Genomic DNA, 22351 nt, shown 5'->3' with positions numbered 1-22351 from the left:
TGTGTCAGACGCACCATACTTGCTACGGACACTGCGAGAGGGCTGTACAAGAAATGATCACACGCACGGCACAGCGGACACACCAGGAACCGCGGTGTTGGCCGTCGAATGGCGCTAGCTGCGCAGCATTTGTGCACCGCCGCCGTCAGTGTCAGCCAGTTTGCCGTGGCATACGGAGCTCCATCGCAGTCTTTAACACTGATAGCATGCCGCGACAGCGTGGACGTGAACCGTATGTGCAGTTGACGGACTTTGAGCGAGGGCGTATAGTGGGCATGCGGGAGGCCGGGTGGACGTACCGCCGAATTGCTCAACACGTGGGGCGTGAGGTCTCCACAGTACATCGATGTTGTCGCCAGTGGTCGGCGGAAGGTGCACTTGCCCGTCGACCTGGGACTGGACCGCAACGACGCACGGATGCACGCCAGGACCGTAGGATGCTACGCAGTGCCGTAGGGGACCGCACCGCCACTTCCCAGCAAATTAGGGACACTGTTGCTCCTGGGGTATCGGCGAGGACCATTCGCAACCGTCTCCATGAAGCTGGGCTACGGTCCCGCACACCGTTAGGCCGTCTTCCGCTCACGCCCCAACATCGTGCAGCCCGCCTCCAGTGGTGTCGCGACAGGCGTGAATGGAGGGACGAATGGAGACGTGGCGTCTTTAGCGATGAGAGTCGCTTCTGCCTTGGTGCCAATGATGGTCGTATGCGTGTTTGGCGCCATGCAGGTGAGCGCCACAATCAGGACTGCATACGACCGAGGCACACAGGGCCAACACCCGGCATCATGGTGTGGGGAGCGATCTCCTACACTGGCCCTACACCTCTGGTGATCGTCTAGGGGACACTGAATAGTGCACGGTACATCCAAACCGTCATCGAACCCATCGTTCTACCATTCCTAGACCGGCTAGGGAACTTGCTGTTCCAACAGGACAATGCACGTCCGCATGTATCCCGTGCCACCCAACGTGCTCTAGAAGGTGTAAGTCAACTACCCTGGCCAGCAAGATCTCCGGATCTGTCCCCCATTGAGCATGTTTGGGACTGGATGAAGCGTCGTCTCACGCGGTCTGCACGTCCAGCACGAACGCTGGTCCAACTGAGGCGCCAGGTGGAAATGGCATGGCAAGCCGTTCCACAGGACTACATCCAGCATCTCTACGATCGTCTCCATGGGAGAATAGCAGCCCGCATTGCTGCGAAAGGTGGATATACACTGTACTAGTGCCGACATTGTTGCATGCTCTGTTGTCTGTGTCTATGTGCCTGTGGTACTGTCAGTGTGATCATGTGATGTATCTGACCCCAGGAATGTGTCAATAAAGTTTCCCGTTCCTGGGACAATGAATTCACGGTGTTCTTATTTCAATTTCCAGGAGTGTAGCTGCATCCTCAGGTGATAAGTGTTTAAAACAGTCAAGGCGCTGCAAAATGATTGCTTAGAGCAAAGTCCCATCATTCGTTGTCAGCCGGCCGCTGTGGCCGAGCTTTTCTAGGCGCTTCAGTCCGGAACCGCGCTGCTGCTATGGTCGCAGGTTCGAATCTTGCCTCGGGCATGGATGTGTAGTTGTAAGTCTAGGGGACTGATTACCTCAGATGTGAGTCTCATAGTGCTTAGAGCCATTTGAACCATTTGTTGTCAAAATAGAAACAGATAGCGCGCTAAAAGCAATAATCCATGACTAAACTCATTGGGACCATGGAGCATCATCCCTTAGACAGCATAAAAGTGTGTTTGGCCCCAGTGTGTGTCTCGAACTGAAGTAAGGATTACAGTCATTCTGTACATGTCTAAATTTACGTCGTACATTAATATCGGTTTCGAGCAGAAAAGATGCTATTAAACTTAGTGGCAGATTAAAACTGTGTGCTGGACTAAGACTCGAGCTCAGAATATCAAATTTCGTTTTGGGGTGTCCGCTGGTTTGAAAGCACTTCGCAGAATAAAACTGTGCCAAGCTGGGATTAGTACCTGGGACTCTGTCTCTTGGGCAAAGCTCTTACCGACTGACGTATCCAGGAAGGTAGCGCGACGGATTTTTTACGTGCGTGCATACGATGCACCAATTGCGACGGATTTTACGTTGCTGCTGCAATGCAATTTCTTTTATAATTTTTGTTCACCTACCTCTTTACAGCGGTAGATCTTCGCACGTAAACTCCTGACTGCAGCTACTTACGAGATCACTGAAAAGCAGTGTTGAGGAAACTGTAAGTTTATAGCTACACGCCGGAGGCCGCTATAGGTAAAATTTGCTGAAAATTGTCTATGTACTTTCAAGAAATGATTCGGAAAGGGGATGTCACTCGTTCTATAAACATGAAGTTCAAATTTAAACCTTCAATAGATCTTTATTGCCGTTAAGCAAGATCGTCAGCCCACATTTACGAAAATTACTAAGGTTCCTGCTCACAGTTATCACCATACCTAAAACAGCCAGAAGTTTTACCTTCCCAAATTCTGAAACCAATTAGTTGCAACACAGTCAATGATCGGCCCATTACTTCTGCACACGATATGCAGTGGTTCTCTTTAGTGAAAGTTTATGATCGCCATAAAACACTCAATAATAATATACTCAGTACCGCCACGCTATATAATTCAAAGTTCACTCGCGATTTTCGTCGGAACGAATTATCACAACACTCTAAAATTTTCATAAATAGTTTCTGGTCACTACCAGATACCATTAACACTGGACCATAACGCGGAAGTCATCCCAAGACTTCATCTTACACATAATGCGAAAGGTCACATCCAGCATAACCGTCTCCAAACAAAGCTAGCTTGCGACTCCCCTCTCACTCTCCCACACTCAAAACTATATCTCCTCGCTAGTCGGCCAACCGTCTCGCTTCTCATTGGCTGTCAGCACTTACGACCAATGAGAACTCACTTCTGGGTGCGGCTCGCACCAAAATCTAGCAAGCACCAACCACTTCTCTAGGCTCATTGACGTCATCAAATTAACACAAAACTTTCTAATTAAATAAACAAAACAAAATGAACTATAAGCTTTACTCTGTCTGGAAATTTATTGTGTAGTCACGGATGTTCTGGCTGTCTTATACAGAAGCATACATACTTGGACATCCGACATTCACTTGTAGGGGAACCACTAGTGGATTCGTTCCCACGTTAGAGTTGGAACACTTGCCAGTTCCTGTAGAGAATTACATGAATAATTTTTTGTAATGCCGAACGTCCCACATACTCTCACGAACGCATTCTCATTCACACGCACCCTAACACACAATACACACATTTACTTAGAATTCTTGAAATAATTATTATAGAAAAGTCAGAGGTTTTCTGAAACTAAAAACTTTCCAAATTTATATATGAACACTGAAAGTGTTATCAGATCATCGTACATAGTCACTGAAGATGAACTATTACATCACTATTTATTTCAATTCTTGACTGTCGGAAAATTACGTTTTTTTTTGTGGAATTTTACTAACTTCCAAAATACAACCATTTTTGATCTCAGAGTTTGACATATTGTTTGTTTTCCACAACAGAATGTTGTACATCAAATATGACGTTCCTCAGGTTATTCCTTTACTATTTATTAATATTTTAAGTTTCGTATAATGTAAGTGGCCTGCCATCGCTACTCCACTGCTTTCACACGCGCAGCTGCAACAGGCGGTCGTGACGTCAGTCTGCAGTACACAACTCGTCCGTTACTGACCGTATAATATTCTACCGGCTTACATTGCAGCCCACATACATTCTGAACTAAAGCTTTTAATAGACAAATGGGCGATCGCGCACTAGTTGCGACGCCACAGTGGGAGAGAGACCTGGACTGGGGTTGAAGTTGACCCGTGTTTTGCTTTTGCAGGTATCAGAACTGGCCGTCGCTGCGGTCGTGGCGCTGTGCTGCGTCCAGACCTGTGCAGGAGCCAACATCCTGGCCGTGTTCCCGCACGACGGCAAGAGCCACTGGATCGTCTTCCGCGAGCTGCTGGCCGAGCTCTCCAGGAAGGGTCACCGCGTCACGGTGCTGACTCGCTTCGTGGAAGAGGGGAACCCGGGCTGGGACGTCATACCCCTTAAGGCTCGCATGGGAAGCGACGACGGTAAACGCACACTCCCTTTCTCCACGGGAACTAGACAGTATCTTCCCTACATGTCAAACACATGGAAACCCAGAATCTACTCTGTAGGAATCAACATGGATTCCGAAAACAGCGATCGTGTGAGACCCAACTCGCTTTATTTGTGCATGATACCCACAAAATATTAGATACATGCTCCCAGGTGGGTGCTATTTTTCTTGACTTCCGGAAGGCGTTCGATACAGTTCCGCACTGTCGCCTGATAAACAAAGTAAGAGCCTACGGAATATCAGACCAGCTGTGTGACTGGATTGAAGAGTTTTTAGCAAACAGAACACAGCGTGTTGTTATCAATGGAGAGACGTCTACAGACGTTAAAGTAACCTCTGGTGTGCCACAGGGGAGTGTTGTAGGACCATTGCTTTTCACAATATACATAAATGACCTAGTAGATAGTGTCGGAAGTTCCATGCGGCTTTTCGCGGATGATGCTGTAGTATACAGAAGTTGCAGCGTTAGAAAATTGTAGCGAAATGCAGGAAGATCTGCAGCGGATAGGCACTTGGTGCAGGGAGTGGCAACTGACCCTTTACATAGAAAAATGTAATGCACTGAGAATACATAGAAAGAAGGATCCTTTATTGTATGATTATATGATAGCGGAACAAACACTGGTAGCAGTTACTTCTGTAAAATATCTGGGAGTATGCGTGCGGAATGATTTGAAGTGGAATGATCATATAAAATTAATTGTTGGTAAGGCGGGTACCAGGTTGAGATTCATTGGGAGAGTCCTTACAAAATGTAGTGCATCAACAAAGGAGGTGGCTTACAAAACACTCGTTCGACCTATACTTCAGTATTGCTCATCAGTGTGGGATCCGTACCAGATCGGGTTGACGGAGGAGATAGAGAAGATCCAAAGAAGAGCGGCGCGTTTCGTCACAGGGATATTTGGTAACCGTGATAGCGTTACGGAGATGTTTAACAAACAAGTGGCAAACTCTGCAAGAGAGGCGCTCTGCATCGCGGTGTAGCTTGCTCGCCAGGTTTCGAGAGGGTGCGTTTCTGGATGAGATATCGAATATATTGCTTCCCCCTACTTATACCTCCCGAGGAGATCACGAATGTAAAATTAGAGAGATTAGAGCGCGCACGGAGGCTTTCAGACAGTCGTTCTTCCAGCGAACCATACGAGACTGGAACAGGAAAGAGAGGCAATGACAGTGGCACGTAAAGTGCCCTCCGCCACACACCGTTGGGTGGCTTGCGGAGTATAAATGTAGATGAAGATGTAGAACACTCTCTAGTCCTGCAACTGAGGGTCGTCAAAAACAACCCATCAAAGGTCCAAGCAATATTTGTTGGACGAACCAGCCACACCTTCCACGACTATGACCTCTCCACGATTTAAAACTGGCCTACACATTCAGGTAACACATTAAAAGAATCTTGTATCAACCAGACTGTAAAGTCACATCGAAATTCCAACTACTAGCCCAGAAAGGTTACAACACACTCAGGCTGCTAAATGACTCAACATGGCACTTTCATCCCTCACCAATCCTCCAAACCATCGAAGACCTCGCTGAACCTTTCGTTTTCTATACAAATCCTCCAAACCTGCAACGCCTTCTCCTGACGTGCTCTTTCCTGTACCTATGTCACCTTGGCAGTCATTCCACCATAATTATATCAGTAGAAAGCAGAATTACTTTTATTTGTCTAGATCGCAAAGTTATAGAATGATATGGCCATATTCGACTAAATAGATAGAAAAAAATAGTATTCATAAGAAGTTCTACCAACTTACAACACCTACATCTACATGACTACTCTGCAATTCACATTTAAGTGCTTGACAGAAGGTTCATCGAACCACAATCATACTATCTCTCTACTATTCCACTCCCGAACAGCGAGCGGGAAAAACGAACACCTAAACCTTTCTGTTAGAGCTCTGATTTCTCTTATTTTATTTTGATGATCATTCCTACCTACGTAGGTTGGGCTCAACAAAATATTTTCGCATTCGGAAGAGAAAGTTGGCGTCTGAAATTTCGTAAAAAGATCTCGCCGCGACGAAAAGCGTCTTTGCTGTAATGACTTCCATCCCAATTCGCGTATCATATCTGCCACACTCTCCCCTATTACGTGATAATACAAAACGAGCTGCCCTTTTGTGCACCCTTTCGATGTCCTCCGTCAATTCCACCTGGTAAGGATCCCACACCGCGCAGCAATATTCTAACAGAGGACGAACGAGTGTAGTGGAAGCTGTCTCTCTAGTGGACTTGTTGCATCTTCCAAGTGTCCTGCCAATGAAACGCAACCTTTGTCTCGCCTTCCCCACAATATTATCTATGTGGTCTTTTCAGCTGAATACCCAGGTACTTAGTTGAATTGACAGCCTCGAGAATTGTATTGTTTATCGAGTAATCGAATTCCAACGAATTTCTTTTGGAACTCAAGTGGATCACCTCACACTTTTCGTTATTTAGCGTCAACTGCCACCTGCCACACCATACAGCAATCGTTTCTAAATCGCTTTGCAACTGATACTGGTCTTCGGATGACCTTACTAGACGGTAAATTACAGCATCATCTGCGAACAACCTAAGAGAACTGCTCAGATTGTCACCCAGGTCATTTATATAGTTCAGGAACAGCAGAGGTCCCAGGACGGTTCCCTGGGGAACACCTGATACCCAGTTTTACTTGACGATTTTCCATCTATTACTACGAACTACGACCTTCCCGACAGGAAATCACGAATTCAGTCGCACAACTGAGACGATATGCCATAGGCCCACAGCTAGATTAGAAGTCGCTTGTGAGGAACGGTGTCAAAAGATTCCCGGAAATCTAGAAATACGGAATCAACTTGAGATCCCCTGTCGATAGCGGTCATTACTGCATGCGAATGGTCCTGCACAAGAGCGATGTTTTCTGAAGCCATGCTGATTACGTGTCAATAGATCGTTCCCTTCGAGGTGATTCATAATGTTTGAATACAGTATATGCTCCAAAACCCTACTGCAAACCGACATCAATGATATACACTCCTGGAAATGGAAAAAAGAACACATTGACACCGGTGTGTATACTTGCTCCGGACACTGCGAGAGGGCTGTGCAAGCAATGATCACACGCACGCCACAGCGGACACACCAGGAACCGCGGTGTTGGCCGTCGAATGGCGCTAACTGCGCAGCATTTGTGCACCGCCGCCGTCAGTGCCAGCCAGTTTGCCGTGGCATACGGAGCTCCATCGCAGTCTTTAACACTGGTAGCATGCCGCGACAGCGTGGACGTGAACCGTATGTGCAGTTGACGGACTTTGAGCGAGGGCGTATAGTGGGCATGCGGGAGGCCGGGTGGACGTACCGCCGAATTGCTCAACACGTGGGGCGTGAGGTCTCCACAGTACATCGATGTTGTCGCCAGTGGTCGGCGGAAGGTGCACGTGCCCGTCGACCTGGGACCGGACCGCAGCGACGCACGGATGCACGCCAAGACCGTAGGATCCTACGCAGTGCCGTAGGGGACCGCACCGCCACTTCCCAGCAAATTAAGGACACTGTTGCTCCTGGGGTATCGGCGAGGACCATTCGCAACCGTCTCCATGAAGCTGGGCTACGGTCCCGCACACCGTTAGGCCGTCTTCCGCTCACGCCCCAACATCGTGCAGCCCGCCTCCAGTGGTGTCGCGACAGGCGTGAATGGAGAGACGAATGGAGACGTGTCGTCTTCAGCGATGAGAGTCGCTTCTGCCTTGGTGCCAATGATGGTCGTATGCGTGTTTGGCGCCGTGCAGGTGAACGCCACAATCAGGACTGCATACGACCGAGGCACACAGGGCCAACACCCGGCATCATGGTGTGGGGAGCGATCTCCTACACTGGCCCTACACCTCTGGTGATCGTCTAGGGGACACTGAATAGTGCACGGTACATCCAAACCGTCATCGAACCCATCGTTCTACCATTCCTAGACCGGCAAGGGAACTTGCTGTTCCAACAGGACAATGCACGTCCACATGTATCCCGTGCCATCCAACGTGCTCTAGAAGGTGTAAGTCAACTACCCTGGCCAGCAAGATCTCCGGATCTGTCCCCCATTGAGCATGTTTGGGACTGGATGAAGCGTCGTCTCACGCGGTCTGCACGTCCAGCACGAACGCTGGTCCAACTGAGGCGCCAGGTGGAAATGGCATGGCAAGCCGTTCCACAGGACTACATCCAGCATCTCTACGATCGTCTCCATGGGAGAATAGCAGCCTGCATTGCTGCGAAAGGTGGATATACACTGTACTAGTGCCGACATTGTGCATGCTCTATTGACTGTGTCTATGTGCCTGTGGTTGTGTCAGTGTGATCATGTGATGTATCTGACCCCAGGAATGTGTCAATAAAGTTTCCCGTTCCTGGGACAATGAATTCACGGTGTTCTTATTTCAATTTCCAGGAGTGTAGGTCTGTAGTTCGATGGATTACTCCTGCTACCCTTCTTAAACACTGGCGCGACCTGTGCAATTTTCCAATCTGTAGGTACAGATCTATCGGTGAGCGAGCGGTTGTATATGAGCGCTAAGTAGGGAGCTATTGTATCAGCATTATCTGAAACAAACCTAATCAGTATACAATCTGGACCTGAAGACTTGCACGTATCAAGAGATTTGAGTTGCTTCGCAACCCCTAAGGTATCTGCTTCTAAGAAACTCATGCTAGCAGATGTTCGTGTTTCAAATTCTGGAAGATTCCATTCGTCTTTCTTGGTGAAGGAATTTCGGGAAACTGCGTTCAATAACTCCGCTTTAGCGGCATAGTCTTCGGTAACAGTACCATCGGCACTGCGCAGAAAAAGGTATTGACTGCGTCTTGCCGCTTGTGTATTTTACATACGACCAGAATTTCTTCGGATTTTCTGCCAAATTTCGAGACAATGTTTTGTTGTGGAACCTATTAAAGGCATCTCGCATCGAAGTACGTGCCAAATTTCGCGCGTCTGTAAATTTTAGCCCATCTTCGGGATTTCGCGTTCTTCTGAACTTCGCAAGCTTTTTCCGTTGCCTCTGCAACAGCGTCCGGACCTGTTTTGTGTTCCACGGGGGATCCGTTCCATCTCTTAACAATTTATGAGGTATGAATCTCTCAATTGCTGTTGCTACTATATCTTTGAATTTGAGGCACCTCTCGTCTAAATTAGCATAGTCAGTTCGGAAGGAATGGAAATTGTCTCTTAGGAAGGCTTCTAGTGACACTTTATGCGCTTTTTTAAATAAAATTTTGCGTTTGTTTCTGGTGGATTTGGAAGAAACGGTATTGAGCCTAGCTACAACGACCTTGTGATCACTAATTCCTGTATCAGTCATGATGCTCTCTATTAGCTCTGGATTGTTTGTGGCTAAGAGGTCAAGTATGTTTTCGCAACCATTTACAGTTCTCGTGGGTTCGTGGACTAACTGCTCGAAATAATTTTCGGAGAAAGCATTTAGGACAATCTCGGAAGATGTTTTCAGCCTACCACCGGTTATGAACAAGTATTTTTTCCAACAAATCGAGGGAAGGTTGAAGTCCCCACCAACTATAACCGTATGAGTGGGGTATTTATTTGTTACGAGTCTCAAATTGTCTATGAACTGTTCAGCAACTATATCATCGGATTCTGGGGGTCGGTAGAAGAAGCCAATTATTAACTTAGTTCGGTTGCTAAGTATAGCCTCCACCCATACCAATTCGCACGGAGTATCTACTTCTACTTCACTACAAGATAAACCACTACTGACAGACACAAACACTCCACCACCAATTCTGCCTAATCTATCTTTCCTGAACACCGTCTGAGACTTCGTAAAAACTTCTGCAGAACTTAATTCAGGCTTTAGCCAGCTTTATGTACCTATAACGATTTGAGCTTCTGTGCTTTCTATTAGCGCTTGAAGCTCAGGGACTTTCCCAGCACAGCCACAACAATTTACAAGTACAATTCCGACTGTTCCTTGATCCAAGCACGTCCTGTATTTACCATGCACCCTTTACAGCCCACCCTGTACTTTCCGGAGGCCTTCTAACCTAAAAAACCGCCCAGTCCACGCCACACAGCCTCCGCTACCCGTGTAGCCGCCAGCTGAGTGTAGTGAACTCCTGACCTATTCAGCGGAACCCGAAACCCCGCCACCCTATGGCGCAAGTCAAGGAATCTGCAGCCAACACGGTCGCAAAACCGTCTGAGCCTCTGATTCAGACCCTCCACCCGGCTCTGCACCAAAGGTCTGCAGTCTGTTCTGTCGACAATGCTGCAGATGGTGAGCTCTGCCTTCATCTCGTAAGCAGGACCGTCAGCCTTCACCAAATCAGATAGCCGCTGGAATCCAGAGAGAATTTCCTCAGATCCAAAGCGACACACGTCATTAGTGCCGACATGTGCCACCACCTGCAGCTGGCTGCACCCTGTGCTCTTCATGGCATCCAGAAGGACCCTTTCCACATCAGGAATGACTCCTCCCGGAATGCACACGGAGTGCACACTGGATTTCTTCCCCTCCTTAGCCGCCATATCCCTAAGGGGCCCCATTACGCGCCTAACATTGGAGCTCCCAACTACCAATAAGCCCACCTTCTGCGATTGCCCGGACCTTGAAGGCTGAGAATGATCCTCTGAAACATGGCAGGCAGCTGCATCTGGCTCAGCCAGAGACAGTGCCCGAAACCTGTTCGTCAGACGCACCGGGGAGGCTTTCTGATCAGCCTCCGGGGACGCCTTTCGCTGCCTGCCACGCCTTGGAACGACCTGCCAATCAACCAAAGGTGAGGGCTCAGCCCCACTGCGGGCAGCAACCGGGGCAACCACAGCGGCAGACCGGTCTGGGGTCAGACGGGACGAGGTTGACATCCCCGTGATACCCAAGTCCGGCTCCCCACAGTGGTGCCCATTGGCAACAGCCTCAAGCTGCGCGACCGAAGTCAGCGCCGCTTGCAGCTGTGAGCGAAGGGATGCCAACTCAGCCCTCATCCGAACACAGCAATCGCAGTCCCTGTCCATTCTAATAGATGTTGAACAACAGTTACTGAAACACGAGTCTATGCCTAGATAACGCAAGCCAAACACGCAAAGAATGTATTAACTAAGCTGTACAAATGCCTAACGAATGCGCTACAATCTTCCTGAATTTACGATTACAGTAACTAGAACTCGAAATTACACCTCCTATACGAAACTCACACGCAATTTAAGTAAGAATCTACGAAGTAAACACTAAAGCCCGATGCTACAACTCTCAAATACTAAAATACGCCCGAAATTTATGAATTAAACAATGCAAGTACCAAAAACACGCAAAGAAATTAAGAATTAAACTATGTAAGAAATAAGTAAGCTAGGGGTATACGACTTGTTGCTGCAGCTGCTTATCCAACGGCAGAGTAATCATGTAGATGTAGTTGTACCACACTTAGGCCAGCACACATCCACAGTTTTGAAAGCACACTTTTCCACATTCTACCCCCAATGAAACTTTAACTATCTCTCTCTATCTGCATTCACGGACTGTGCGACTGGTCCCGTCGGAGATTCGAGTCCTCCCTCGGGAATGGCTGTGTGTTTGTCCTTAAGATAATTTAGGTTAAGTAGTGTGTAGGCTTAGGGACTGATTACCTTAGCAGTTACGTCCAATAAGATTTCACAGACATTTGAACATCTCCCTATCAGAGCGTACCAGATGTGTCGTAATATATCGTTTTCTTCTACATAATTTTAAGAAATTCCTGTTATAAACTTCAAGGACTTGTAGAGATCAGTGAGTACATAATATTTTAAATAGGGACCAGCATCCGGAAACGGACTGTTTCTGCTCTGCGACAGTTGAGGTAAGGGCGAATTGTGACGCCCTGAAAATAATCTAAGTTGGGAGTTAGCATGGCCGCACGGACCGCTCGGCCAGGTGGAGCCGGGCAGCAAACACGTGGTGCCGAACGTTAGCCGGACGAGTGGGGTAGCCACAGCGCATGGTCCAGCCATGTGGCTGGATATCCATTGCGACGCTGTGTCGATGAAGGAGACACGCTGGGAGTGCCAAAGATGGCGGACTTTGTGAAACCTTAATGGTAGACATTTCACGGTTCCTATAGAAATTAATAGTAGCCAGATGAATCGTGATACCTCAAAAAGGAACATGTACATTACCATTACTAGCACGACAATTCTGATGGTGTAATCAGATTTTCAATATATGAATTAGTTTAAAGTTTAGTATCTGACGATATAATATACACTAGCAACACCGAGCAACGAATTTCCAAAATCTAAATGGTTCATTCGATTTCCTCGATCTACGTCTCTTTCGAAAGTTATTAGTGTAAACCAGAATTGGCGTGAATTACAGGTATGTAACTTCCGTAGCACAAGAGTTATTGGAGGTCAAAGTGGCAGATAACTATCGATCGCGTCAGGGCATAAGTACTCCACAGTTACAAGAAGAAACTGTAGCACCATCCTTATAACGATATTTATTGATCTATGTCTTTGATTATATTCAGTATATAATATTGATGAAGAAAATGGTTAAATATTTACTGTGTTTTAGAAAGCACAGACACATTAGGCTACTGACCTACCTTTTGTTGCTATTCCTTTGATATACAACACTGGCCATTAAAATTGCTACACCACGAAGATGACGTGATACGGACGCGAAATTTAACCGACAGAAAGATGATGCTGTGATATGCAAATGATTAGCTTTTCAGAGCATTCGCCCAAGGTTGCCGCCGGTAGCGACACCTATAACGTGCTGACATGAGGAAAGTTTGCAACCGATTTCTCATACGCAAACAGCAGTTGACCGGCGTTGCCTCGTGAAACGTTGTTGTGATGCCTCGTGTAAGGAGGAGAAATGCGTATCATCACGTTTCCGACTTTGATAAAGGTCGGATTGTAGCCTATCGCGATTCCGGTTTATCGAATCACGACATTGTTGCTCGCGTTGGTCGAGATCCAGTGACTGTTAGCAGAATATGGAATCGGTGGGTTCAGAAGGGTAATATGGAACGCCGTGCTGGATCCCAAAGGCCTCGTATCACAGCAGTCGACATGACAGGCATCTTTTCCGCATGGCTGTAACGGATGGTGCAGCCACGTCTCGATCCCTGAGTCGACAGATGAGGACGTTTGCAAGACAACAACCATCTGCACGAACAGTTCGACGACGTTTGCACCAGCATGGACTATCAGCTCGGGGCCATGGCTGCGGTTACCCTTGACGCTGCATCACAGACAGGAGCGCCTGCGATGGTGTACTCAACGACTAACCGGGGTGCAAGAATGGCAAAACGTCATTTTTTCGGATGAATCCAGGTTCTGTTTACATCATCATGATGGTCGCATCCGTGTTTGGCAACATCGCGCTGAACGCATATTGGAAGCGTGTATTCGTCATCGCCATACTGGCGTATCACCTGGCGTGATGGTATGGGGTGCCATTGGTTACACGTCTCGGTCACCTCTTGGTCGCATTGACAGCACTGTAAACACTGGACGTTACATTTCAGATGTGTTACGGCCCGTGGCTGTACCCTTCATTCGATCCCTGCGAAGCCCTACATTTCAGCAGGATAACGCGCTTCCGCATGTTGCAGGTCCTGTACGGGCCTTTCTGGATACAGAAAATGTTCGACTGCTGCCCTGGCCAGCACTTTCTCCAGATCTCTCACCAACTGAAAACGTCTGGTCAATGGGGGCCGAGCAACTGGCTCGTCACAATACGCCAGTCACTACTCTTGATGAACTGTGGTATCGCGTGGAAGCTGCATGGGCAGCTGTACCAGTACACGCCATCCAAGCTCGTTTGACTCAATGCCCAGGCGTATCAAGGCCGTTATTACGGCCAGAGGTGGTTGTTCTGGGTACTGATTTCTCGGGATCTATGCACCCAAACAGCGTGAAAATGTAATAACATGTCAGTTCTAGTATAATATATTTGTCCAATGAATACCCGTGTATCATCTGCATTTCTTCTTGGTGTAGCCATTTTAATGGCCAGTAGTGTTTTTATGTATTTAGTAATGTGTGTTAGAGCATGTTTATGGTCCAGCCGTAGGAATATTTATTTAATTTAAAGTTATTTAAATGTAAATCCAGTATTTCATGTGTGTTTCAATATGTTGTGAGTGCACGTTGGCTTGGAGACATGGATGGAGCGCTCTAGCCAATCACGGCGCTCGTTACTAAGAGACATACGGAGGGTGGGGAGGAGCATGATTTCCAAAAAGGATACGAGGGAGTCCTGGGCGGTGTGGCACAGGACACTAGAGTACTTGACGCGACGGAAGCACAGCCGGCGGGAAGACTTGGACAGTGGAGCAGTTTGCGCGTGGTCGCGGAGGATAGAAACAGTTCGGGGCGCCGACCCGTGCTCTTGTGTGATTTCCGTGGCTTCTGTGGTGAAGACGAAGTATGCGTTCAGAAGTGAATATCTTGCGAGCTATGTTCTTGTTCATTACTAATTACGTAAAGCAGGAATCTATTATTGACCTGTTATTCAACTTCTATTTTATTAAATTGGTGGACCATCGTCACCAATAAGTGTTTTTCAGAAATATACCGCATTCTCAGACGTACTTCTACTATCGTACTCATCATTTAAAGTCATTAAGATAGCACCTGCAGATTTTATATAACTGCAATCTTTCATTTATAAATTTATGTTACTTTCATAATTCTCAATTGCCGAGTGATAGAAACCTTCGACCAGTCGATTCATGTGTGGATTTTTATTGTATACTGTAGACTCAGCAGTATTTGGTCTGAAATGCGGCAACAACGTATCCTAGCCACTAGACAACGAAACCAGCCCAAAGTTTTAATACTGCAACTCTGAGTCGGAGGGTGTGTAGCTGAGGGCCACCACCTCACATCCTTTCATCATTTAATTTGAAAGTCCACAGGTTTCAGTTTAGAGGTTTAATTGCTGACTGGGGAACTGAATTAGGCGTGACGCAGTCCAATTATTAGATAGAAATTCGAAAGGGTCATAATCGTACATGCATTTATCAATGAAGCACATTTGTTTGTATTAACACTTACGTGTCTATATTATTCCAAAACAAAAAGAACCCAGCATACTGTACGTACAGTAGATTACTGACGCAATACAATAGCGGCTCGATGTGTCTCGATGTCTGCACAGAAGTCTCGTTAGTTAAACTTCCCGTATGACCCCACAAGACGACGTCCGCAGGAGGTAAATCCGGCGATCGCGGCCGCCACGCGGTGTGACCACCTCCGCCTATCCGTCTTTCACCATATCCTATTTTCAGATGTCTCCGAACGGCACGCAAGAAATGGGGCGGTCAACAGTCATGCTGAAACCACATACCCGACGGAAATTGTGGCACAGCTTCTGAGAACTGATCCATTATGTTTTGTAGGAACATCAAATGAGCAACTGTAGGAATTCTCTCTTTCCCTCAGCAGACGTGGGCGCGTTACAACCTGAAGGAAACCGTCGTAGAACGGAAACGGTGCTTTTCCGGATATAGGTTTCTGCTAAACATATTATGTACTCATTCCCCTCCACAAGAGAGAAAAGTTCGTAAGTTGCGTCTCCTTCCCTTCCCAACCAAAGAAGAGCGGCAAGATTCGTGACTGGTACATTTAGCCCTCGCGAGAGCGTTACAAATCTCATAGAAAGTTTGAAGTGGGATACACTTGCAGATAGACGGCGCGCTAAACAGAAGGGGCTGCTCACTAAATTCCGAAATCCGATCTTCACCGAGGACGTAGAGCATATATCATTACCACCAACTTTCAAATCGCGCAATGATCACCAGTCAAAGATAAGGGAAATAAGAGCTCGTACTGAGGCGTTCAGACAGTCGTTTTTCCGTCGCGCGATCCGCGAGTGGAACAGAGGGGGGGTAATATGACTTTGGCGTGAATTGTGCCCTCTGCCGCACACAGCTTGGTGGCTAGCGGAGTCTATGTGTAGGTGAACCACTAGCTTCGGGGACCTCTTTCCCATAATTTTCATTCCACACTCCATGGGGAGTGTTCCGTTACTTTTCGTTACTTGTTCTAGTCGTACAACCATGCGTGGGGGCCACTATGGGTCAGTGTTATCCTGACTTATTGAATCGTCTAGGAAAAATACTTGAAGACAAGAATAGACGCGCCACGATGGAATTATGCGAATGGGACGGAAATCGGCAAATGTACAGGCAAACAAAGATTATAGGTTCAGAAAAATTGGATGATGTCTCCAGGAGAGAAAACTTCGCAAATTGGGCAAGTCGATAACACACACAGCCACACTTCTGGCCCTTGTACAACCAGTCAATCGGCCTGGCATAGATTGATAGTTGTTGGATGTCCTCCTGCGAGATGTGCCAGATTCTGTCCAACTGGCACGTTAGTGCGTCAAAGTCCCGACCTGGTTGGAGCGCCCTGGCCATAATACTCCAGACGTCTTCATTTGGGGAGAGAGCAAACGGCCTTGTGGCCCAAGGTCAGGTCTGGGAAGCACGAAGGCAAACAGCAGAAATTCTTGCCGTTTGGGGGGCGGGCATTGCCTTGGCCAGGATGGCATGCCGTCAAGGGGAACAAAGTGGGCGTAGAACACCGTCGACATACCGCTGTGCTGCGAGGATACTGCTAATGATGGCCAAATGAGAGGTTCCGGGTCGTATGGCGGAAGACAGTCAGGTTGGTATCTCACCGCTGCCTGGGGCGTCTCCACACACGTATTCGACTTTGAATCTTCTTGACTGGAGTAGAACGGTCTTCAGTGATGAACCCGCTTCGAAATGAGCCCCTATGACGAGCACATGTGTGCATGGAGGATATTCTACGTCCGTTTTGTTGCCCTTCATGGTAAGCCATCCTGGACTTACACTTCAGTAAGATGATTCCCGCCCTCAAACGGCGAGAGTGTCTGCTTCTTGTCTTGGTGCTCCCCAAACACTACCCTGGCATTGAGAACGTTTGGATCATTATGGGCAGGGCCCTCCCAGCAGCTCGGGACTCTGACGATCGAACGCGTCAATGGGACAAACTGTGACACATCACTTAGAACATCCAACAACTCTGTCAACGAATGCGAAACCGGCAGTAGAAGCCGACCGCGACAGACGTAGCAACAGATAAGTAAACCGCTTTTGTGACAATTTTATTATACCATCTGCGTGCTTTAATAGTTTAGTTTCTTGAGTTTCTGCGTGTAAATTTAAAGTGTAATAGCCACAGTTCTCGCGTTTTCGTTTCCATCAGAAAGTAAACCGATTTTGAGATATTAAAAGTTCCTTATCAGGGGCAAATTATGTAGTTTCACCCGAGTGCTTCGGTAGTTAGGTTCTTGAATATCTTCGCATTACTAGACACAGCTCGTGCATTTTCGTCAGGGTCTACATCAGAGTTGCGCAGCACGTGCCGATAGTCCGTTTATCTCCAGAGTTCAGTTTTCCACGGTCTTCGGCATGGACAGGGATTGCGATTGTTGTGTGCGGATGCGAGCCGAGTTGGTGAAACTTCGCTCTCAGCTTCCGGCTGTGATGGCTTCAGTTGCACAGCTTGAGGCTGCAGTGGATGGGGATCCAACGGACGTCCAGCACGTTAGTCCTGCGATCGGTCCTCACCGGTGGCCAACCCAGTCACTGCTCGCACTGAGGCTGACCCCTCCGCTGTGGTCGAGTGGGAGTCTCCCCGGGGCCAAGCAGGCGGTGAAAGACTTCCCCGGCGGCCGCACGTAAGGCCTCCCCGGCTTGTCCGACAAACAGGTTCCAGGTGCTGTCTGTGACTGACACTGTCGCTGAGTCAGATGCTGTCGCCTGTCCTGTTTCAGAGGAAACCAGTCAGCCTGCAACATCCGGACAATCGCAGAGGGTGGGATTACTCGTAGTTGGGAGCTCCAACGTTAGGCGTATTGTGGGGCCCCTTGGACTAGGCTGACAAGGAGTGTAAGAAAACCGATGTGCACTCCGTGCGCATACCGGGTGGAGCCAGATATGGAAAGGGACCTTCCGGATGCCATGAAGAGCACAGGGTGCAGCCAACTGGCGGTGGTTGCTCACGTCGGTATCAATGGGTGTCACTTTGGATCAGAAGAGATTCTCTCTGGTTTCGAGCGGCAACAGAAGTGGTAAAAGCTGCCAGTCTTGCTTGCAAGATGAAATCAGAGCTGACCATTTGCAGCATAGTCAACAGGACCGATTGCGGACCTTTGGTACAGAGCCGAGTGGAGGGTCTGAATCACAGGCTCAGACTGTTCTGTGACCGTGTAGGCTGCAGATTCCTCGACTTGTGCCAAAGAGTGGTTGGGTTTCGGGTTCCGCTGAATAGGTCAGGTGTCCACTATACGCAGGAGGCGGCTACACGGGTAGCAGGGGCTGTGTGGCGTGGACTGGGCGGTTTTTTAGGTTAGTGTCTCGGGAAAACACAAGATGGGCTTCAGGGTGCAGGCTGAACACAGGAAGAACATAGATACAGGAACCAATGGTATAACAGTTGTAAATTGTCGCAGCTGTGTTGGGAAAGTACCAGAGCTCCAAGCGCGAATAGAAAGCACTGATGCTCAAATCATTATAGGCAGTGAAACCTGGCTAAAGCCGGATGTAAGCTAAGCCGAAATTTTTGCGAAGAACCTAAAGGTGTACCGAAAAGATAGGCTAAACACGATTTGTGATGGCGTGTTTGTTGCTGTTAGAAGTCGTTAACTTGTCGTGAAATTGAAGTAGATACTTCCTGTGAGTTAGTCTGAGCAGAGGTCGTTGTTGGCAACCGGAATAAAACAGCAGCAGCATCCTTTTACTGATCTCCCAGTTCAGATGATACAGTTGCTGAAAGGTTCAAAAAAAACTTGAGTTTGATTTCAAATACGTACCCGACTAATACGATAATTGTTGGTGGTGACTTTAATTTACACTCGTCGTCGTTGTTGTTGTTGTTGTTGTTGTTGTTGTTGTTGTTGTTGTCTTCTTCAGTCCTGAGACTGGTTTGATGCAGCTCTCCGTGCTACTCTATCCTGTACAAGCTGCTTCATCTCCCAGTACCTTCTGCAACCCACATCCTTCTGAATCTGCTTAGTGTATTCATCTCTTGGTCTCCCTCTACGATTTTTACCCTCCACGCTGCCCTCCAATACTAAATTGGTCATCCCTTGATGCCTCAGAACATGTCCTACCAACCGATCCCCTCTTCTTCCCAATTCTAATTAATACCTTCTCGTTAGTTACGTGATCTACCCATCTAATCTTCAGCATTCTTCTGTAGCACCACATTTTGAAAGCTTCTATTCTCTTCTTGTCCAAACTATTTATTGTCCATGTTTCACTTCCATACATGGCTACACTCCATACAAATACTTTCAGAAACGACTTCCTGACACTTAAATCTATACTCGATGTTAACAAATTTCTCTTCTTCAGAAACGCTTTCCTTGCCATTGCCAGTCTACATATTATATCATCTGTACTTCGACCATCATCAGTTATTTTGCTCCCCAAATAGCAAAACTCCTTTACTACTTTAAGTGTGTCATTTCCTAATCTAATTCCCTCAGCATCACCCTACTTAATGTGACTACATTCCATTATCATCGTTTTGCTTTTGTTGGTGTTCATCTTATATCCTTCTTTCAAGACACTGTCCATTCCATTCAACTGCTCTTTCATATCCTTTGCTGTCTCTGAGAGAATTGCAATGTCATTGGCGAACGTCAAAGTTTTTATTTCTTCTCCATAGATTTTAATACCTTCTCCGAATTTTTCTTTTGTTTCTTTTACTGCTTGCTCAATATACAGATTGAATAACATCGGGGACAGGTTACAACCCTGTCTCACTCCCTTCCCAACCACTGCTTCCCTTTCATGACCCTCGACTCTTAACTGCCACCTGGTTTCTGTACAAATTGTAAATAGCCTTTTGTTCCCTGTATTTTACCCCTGCCACCTTTAGGATTTGAAAGAGAGTATTCCAGTCAACATTGTGAAAAGCTTTCTCTAAGTCTACAAATGCTAGAAATGTAGGTTTGCCTTTCCTTAATCTTTCTTCATCCCTAGAACTTAGAACTACTTTAACCTAGCTAACCTAAGGACATCACACACATCCATGCCCGATGCAGGATTCGAACCTGCGACAGTAGCAGCAGTCCGGTTCCAGACTGAAGCGCCTAGAACTGCTCGGCCTCAGTACTCTATAACCATACTTTTCATGTACAGTGCTGATCATGAATCATCACGTAAATAAACTGAATGAGTTATAACTATGTAAATTAATGTAGCCTGGCTTTCTGAATTATGGAAGGCTACAGTAAGGAAGGTGCCAAGAAGCAACTATATCACTAATGTATTTCTTCCTGCAACAAATTTAGAGTAATTAGTTAAGTCCATTTGTATTCGAGATTCAGAGAGCAACTGATAATGCCAGGGATATGCGTCAGGCTTGTGGGGGGTAGCTCCATAGTCGGCACTCCAATCACAACAGAAATCGTAGTTGGCTGCAAAGAGAATTTCCCCATAGATGCAGGTAATCATTTTACTCTACAGAATACACCTGTTAACCTGACTGAATACACAGATCCGAAATGTTGCGACTCAGGGCTTGTGGGGGAGGGGGGGATCACAAACGAAAAATGCACCATCTCAAATAACATTAAAATTTGAAAACTATATAAAACCCAACATGTATCATTCAGCTTGGCACTCCGTGACCTATACTTTGAGCAAAGTGGTTTCATTCTAGGGGGGGGGGGGGGGGAAGAGGGGGAGAGAGGCAGCATGTGGTGGACCAAAGATCAAATTTGCTGTCACCCCGAGTAACCCCAGAATATGGGACATGCGCGAGTTTCTATCTGTTGGAGGTACTTATCTGACTCTGTACATCAGAGTCTTTCTTTTGAACAAAGTTTTTCCCCAATAACGTATCTAGGGATGAATGCTAGGCTGAAGCCCAGTTTACTCTAACTACAGAAAAACACAAAAACAGGAAGTTCAATGGAAATTCCTGCGACATGTAGGTGTTCGGCTGAATCTCCACACAGTGTTTCTTTTGAAAACACATCTTTCTTACAGCAAGCGAATCTTGCAGTGTGGTAATGTGGCACTGCAATGAACAGACAAATCCTTAAAATTGTCAGAAAATAACGATTCTCAAATTAGTAACTGGGGTTTAGGGGAGAGAGAATGCACGACAAAGTAATTCACTATGACCACTACAACATTGCATAACAACACACACACATCGGGTAGAGGTGCTACCAAAACACATGGTCGCATCTCAAGGTCGTACAACTGAACAAAATCAAGCATGTGTGTACAGTGTTTTTCAAAAAATACTTTACAACTTTAAAAATTAATATAAATTTATTGAAAGAAGATAGAGAGCTGGGTTTAGTGTTATTTTGAAGGGAAACACACAAAGTATTTTTACTTTAACCTGAAGATGTTGTATGTGGTTTCTGTTGGATATCGTGCACACATTCCATCAAAAGTCAATTTCTTCCCATATTCACTGTAGCATGGCAGGTGTAACTTGCTCAGTGGTGGCGAAAATTCTTGCTCTAAGTTCAGGTAGAGAAGCCGGCACAGGAGGTACAAACATGATACCCTTGATGAATACCTATAAAAAAATCGGTTGGTGTCAGGTCTGGGGAACGATGGGGCCATGCAATTGGCGCATCACAGCCAATCCATTGACCTGGAAAGCTGTCACTGAGAAAATCCAGGATGTCGGCCAGGTAGTGGGGTGGTGCACCATCTTGCAAGAAGTGAACATTTCATTCTTGGTCATCCTCGTCGATCTGTGGTATCACAAATTGTTGTAAGATATCCAGGTACACTATCACGTTGATGGTTCTCTCGCGGAAAAACGGACGATTCACTTTGTTCTTGCTCAATGCGCAAAAAACGTTCAAATTAGGGGTGTTACGAAAACGTTGCAATGTTTGATGTGGATTTTCACTGTCCGAAATCCTACAGTTATGCGTGTTAACCTTGACACTTAAGTGAAAAGTCGTCTCATCTGAAAAGACGATTTTGTCCAAGAAATGTCCATCCTCATTTAATCGATTTAACATATCTGCACAGAAGTTCTTGCAAGCACTTTTATCGTCAATCTGTAAAGTTTTAAATGCAAACCGCTTCTCAACACACGCCAGGGATTTGCAGTTCGCGAGATGCACGCTGGGTCGAGTTCTTAGGACTGATGACAAAACGTTACGTTGTCAGACTCGTTAAACGAAGTCGTCAGATGTGCTTGGGCGACCTGATGATGATTTCCAATGTCTTACCG

At 46.7% G+C, this 22351-nt stretch overlaps 1 protein-coding gene across 1 annotated transcript in view; it reads left to right on the top strand.

The window, feature by feature from the left end:
* LOC126284452 (UDP-glucosyltransferase 2-like) overlaps positions 1 to 22351 on the top strand; it is a 126365-nt gene that overhangs the window by 74989 nt on the left and 29025 nt on the right. Inside the window, exon 2 of the mRNA XM_049983372.1 lies at positions 3856 to 4093. Within this exon, the coding sequence (XP_049839329.1) occupies positions 3856 to 4093 (238 nt within the window). The remainder of the gene's footprint in view (positions 1 to 3855; positions 4094 to 22351) is intronic.

This window comes from Schistocerca gregaria, chromosome 8 (assembly GCF_023897955.1).
Source record: "Schistocerca gregaria isolate iqSchGreg1 chromosome 8, iqSchGreg1.2, whole genome shotgun sequence".
NCBI classification, from domain to species: domain Eukaryota; kingdom Metazoa; phylum Arthropoda; class Insecta; order Orthoptera; family Acrididae; genus Schistocerca; species Schistocerca gregaria.
Note: the sequence above shows the minus strand (reverse complement) of the source record. Positions and strands in the feature narration are given on the sequence as shown.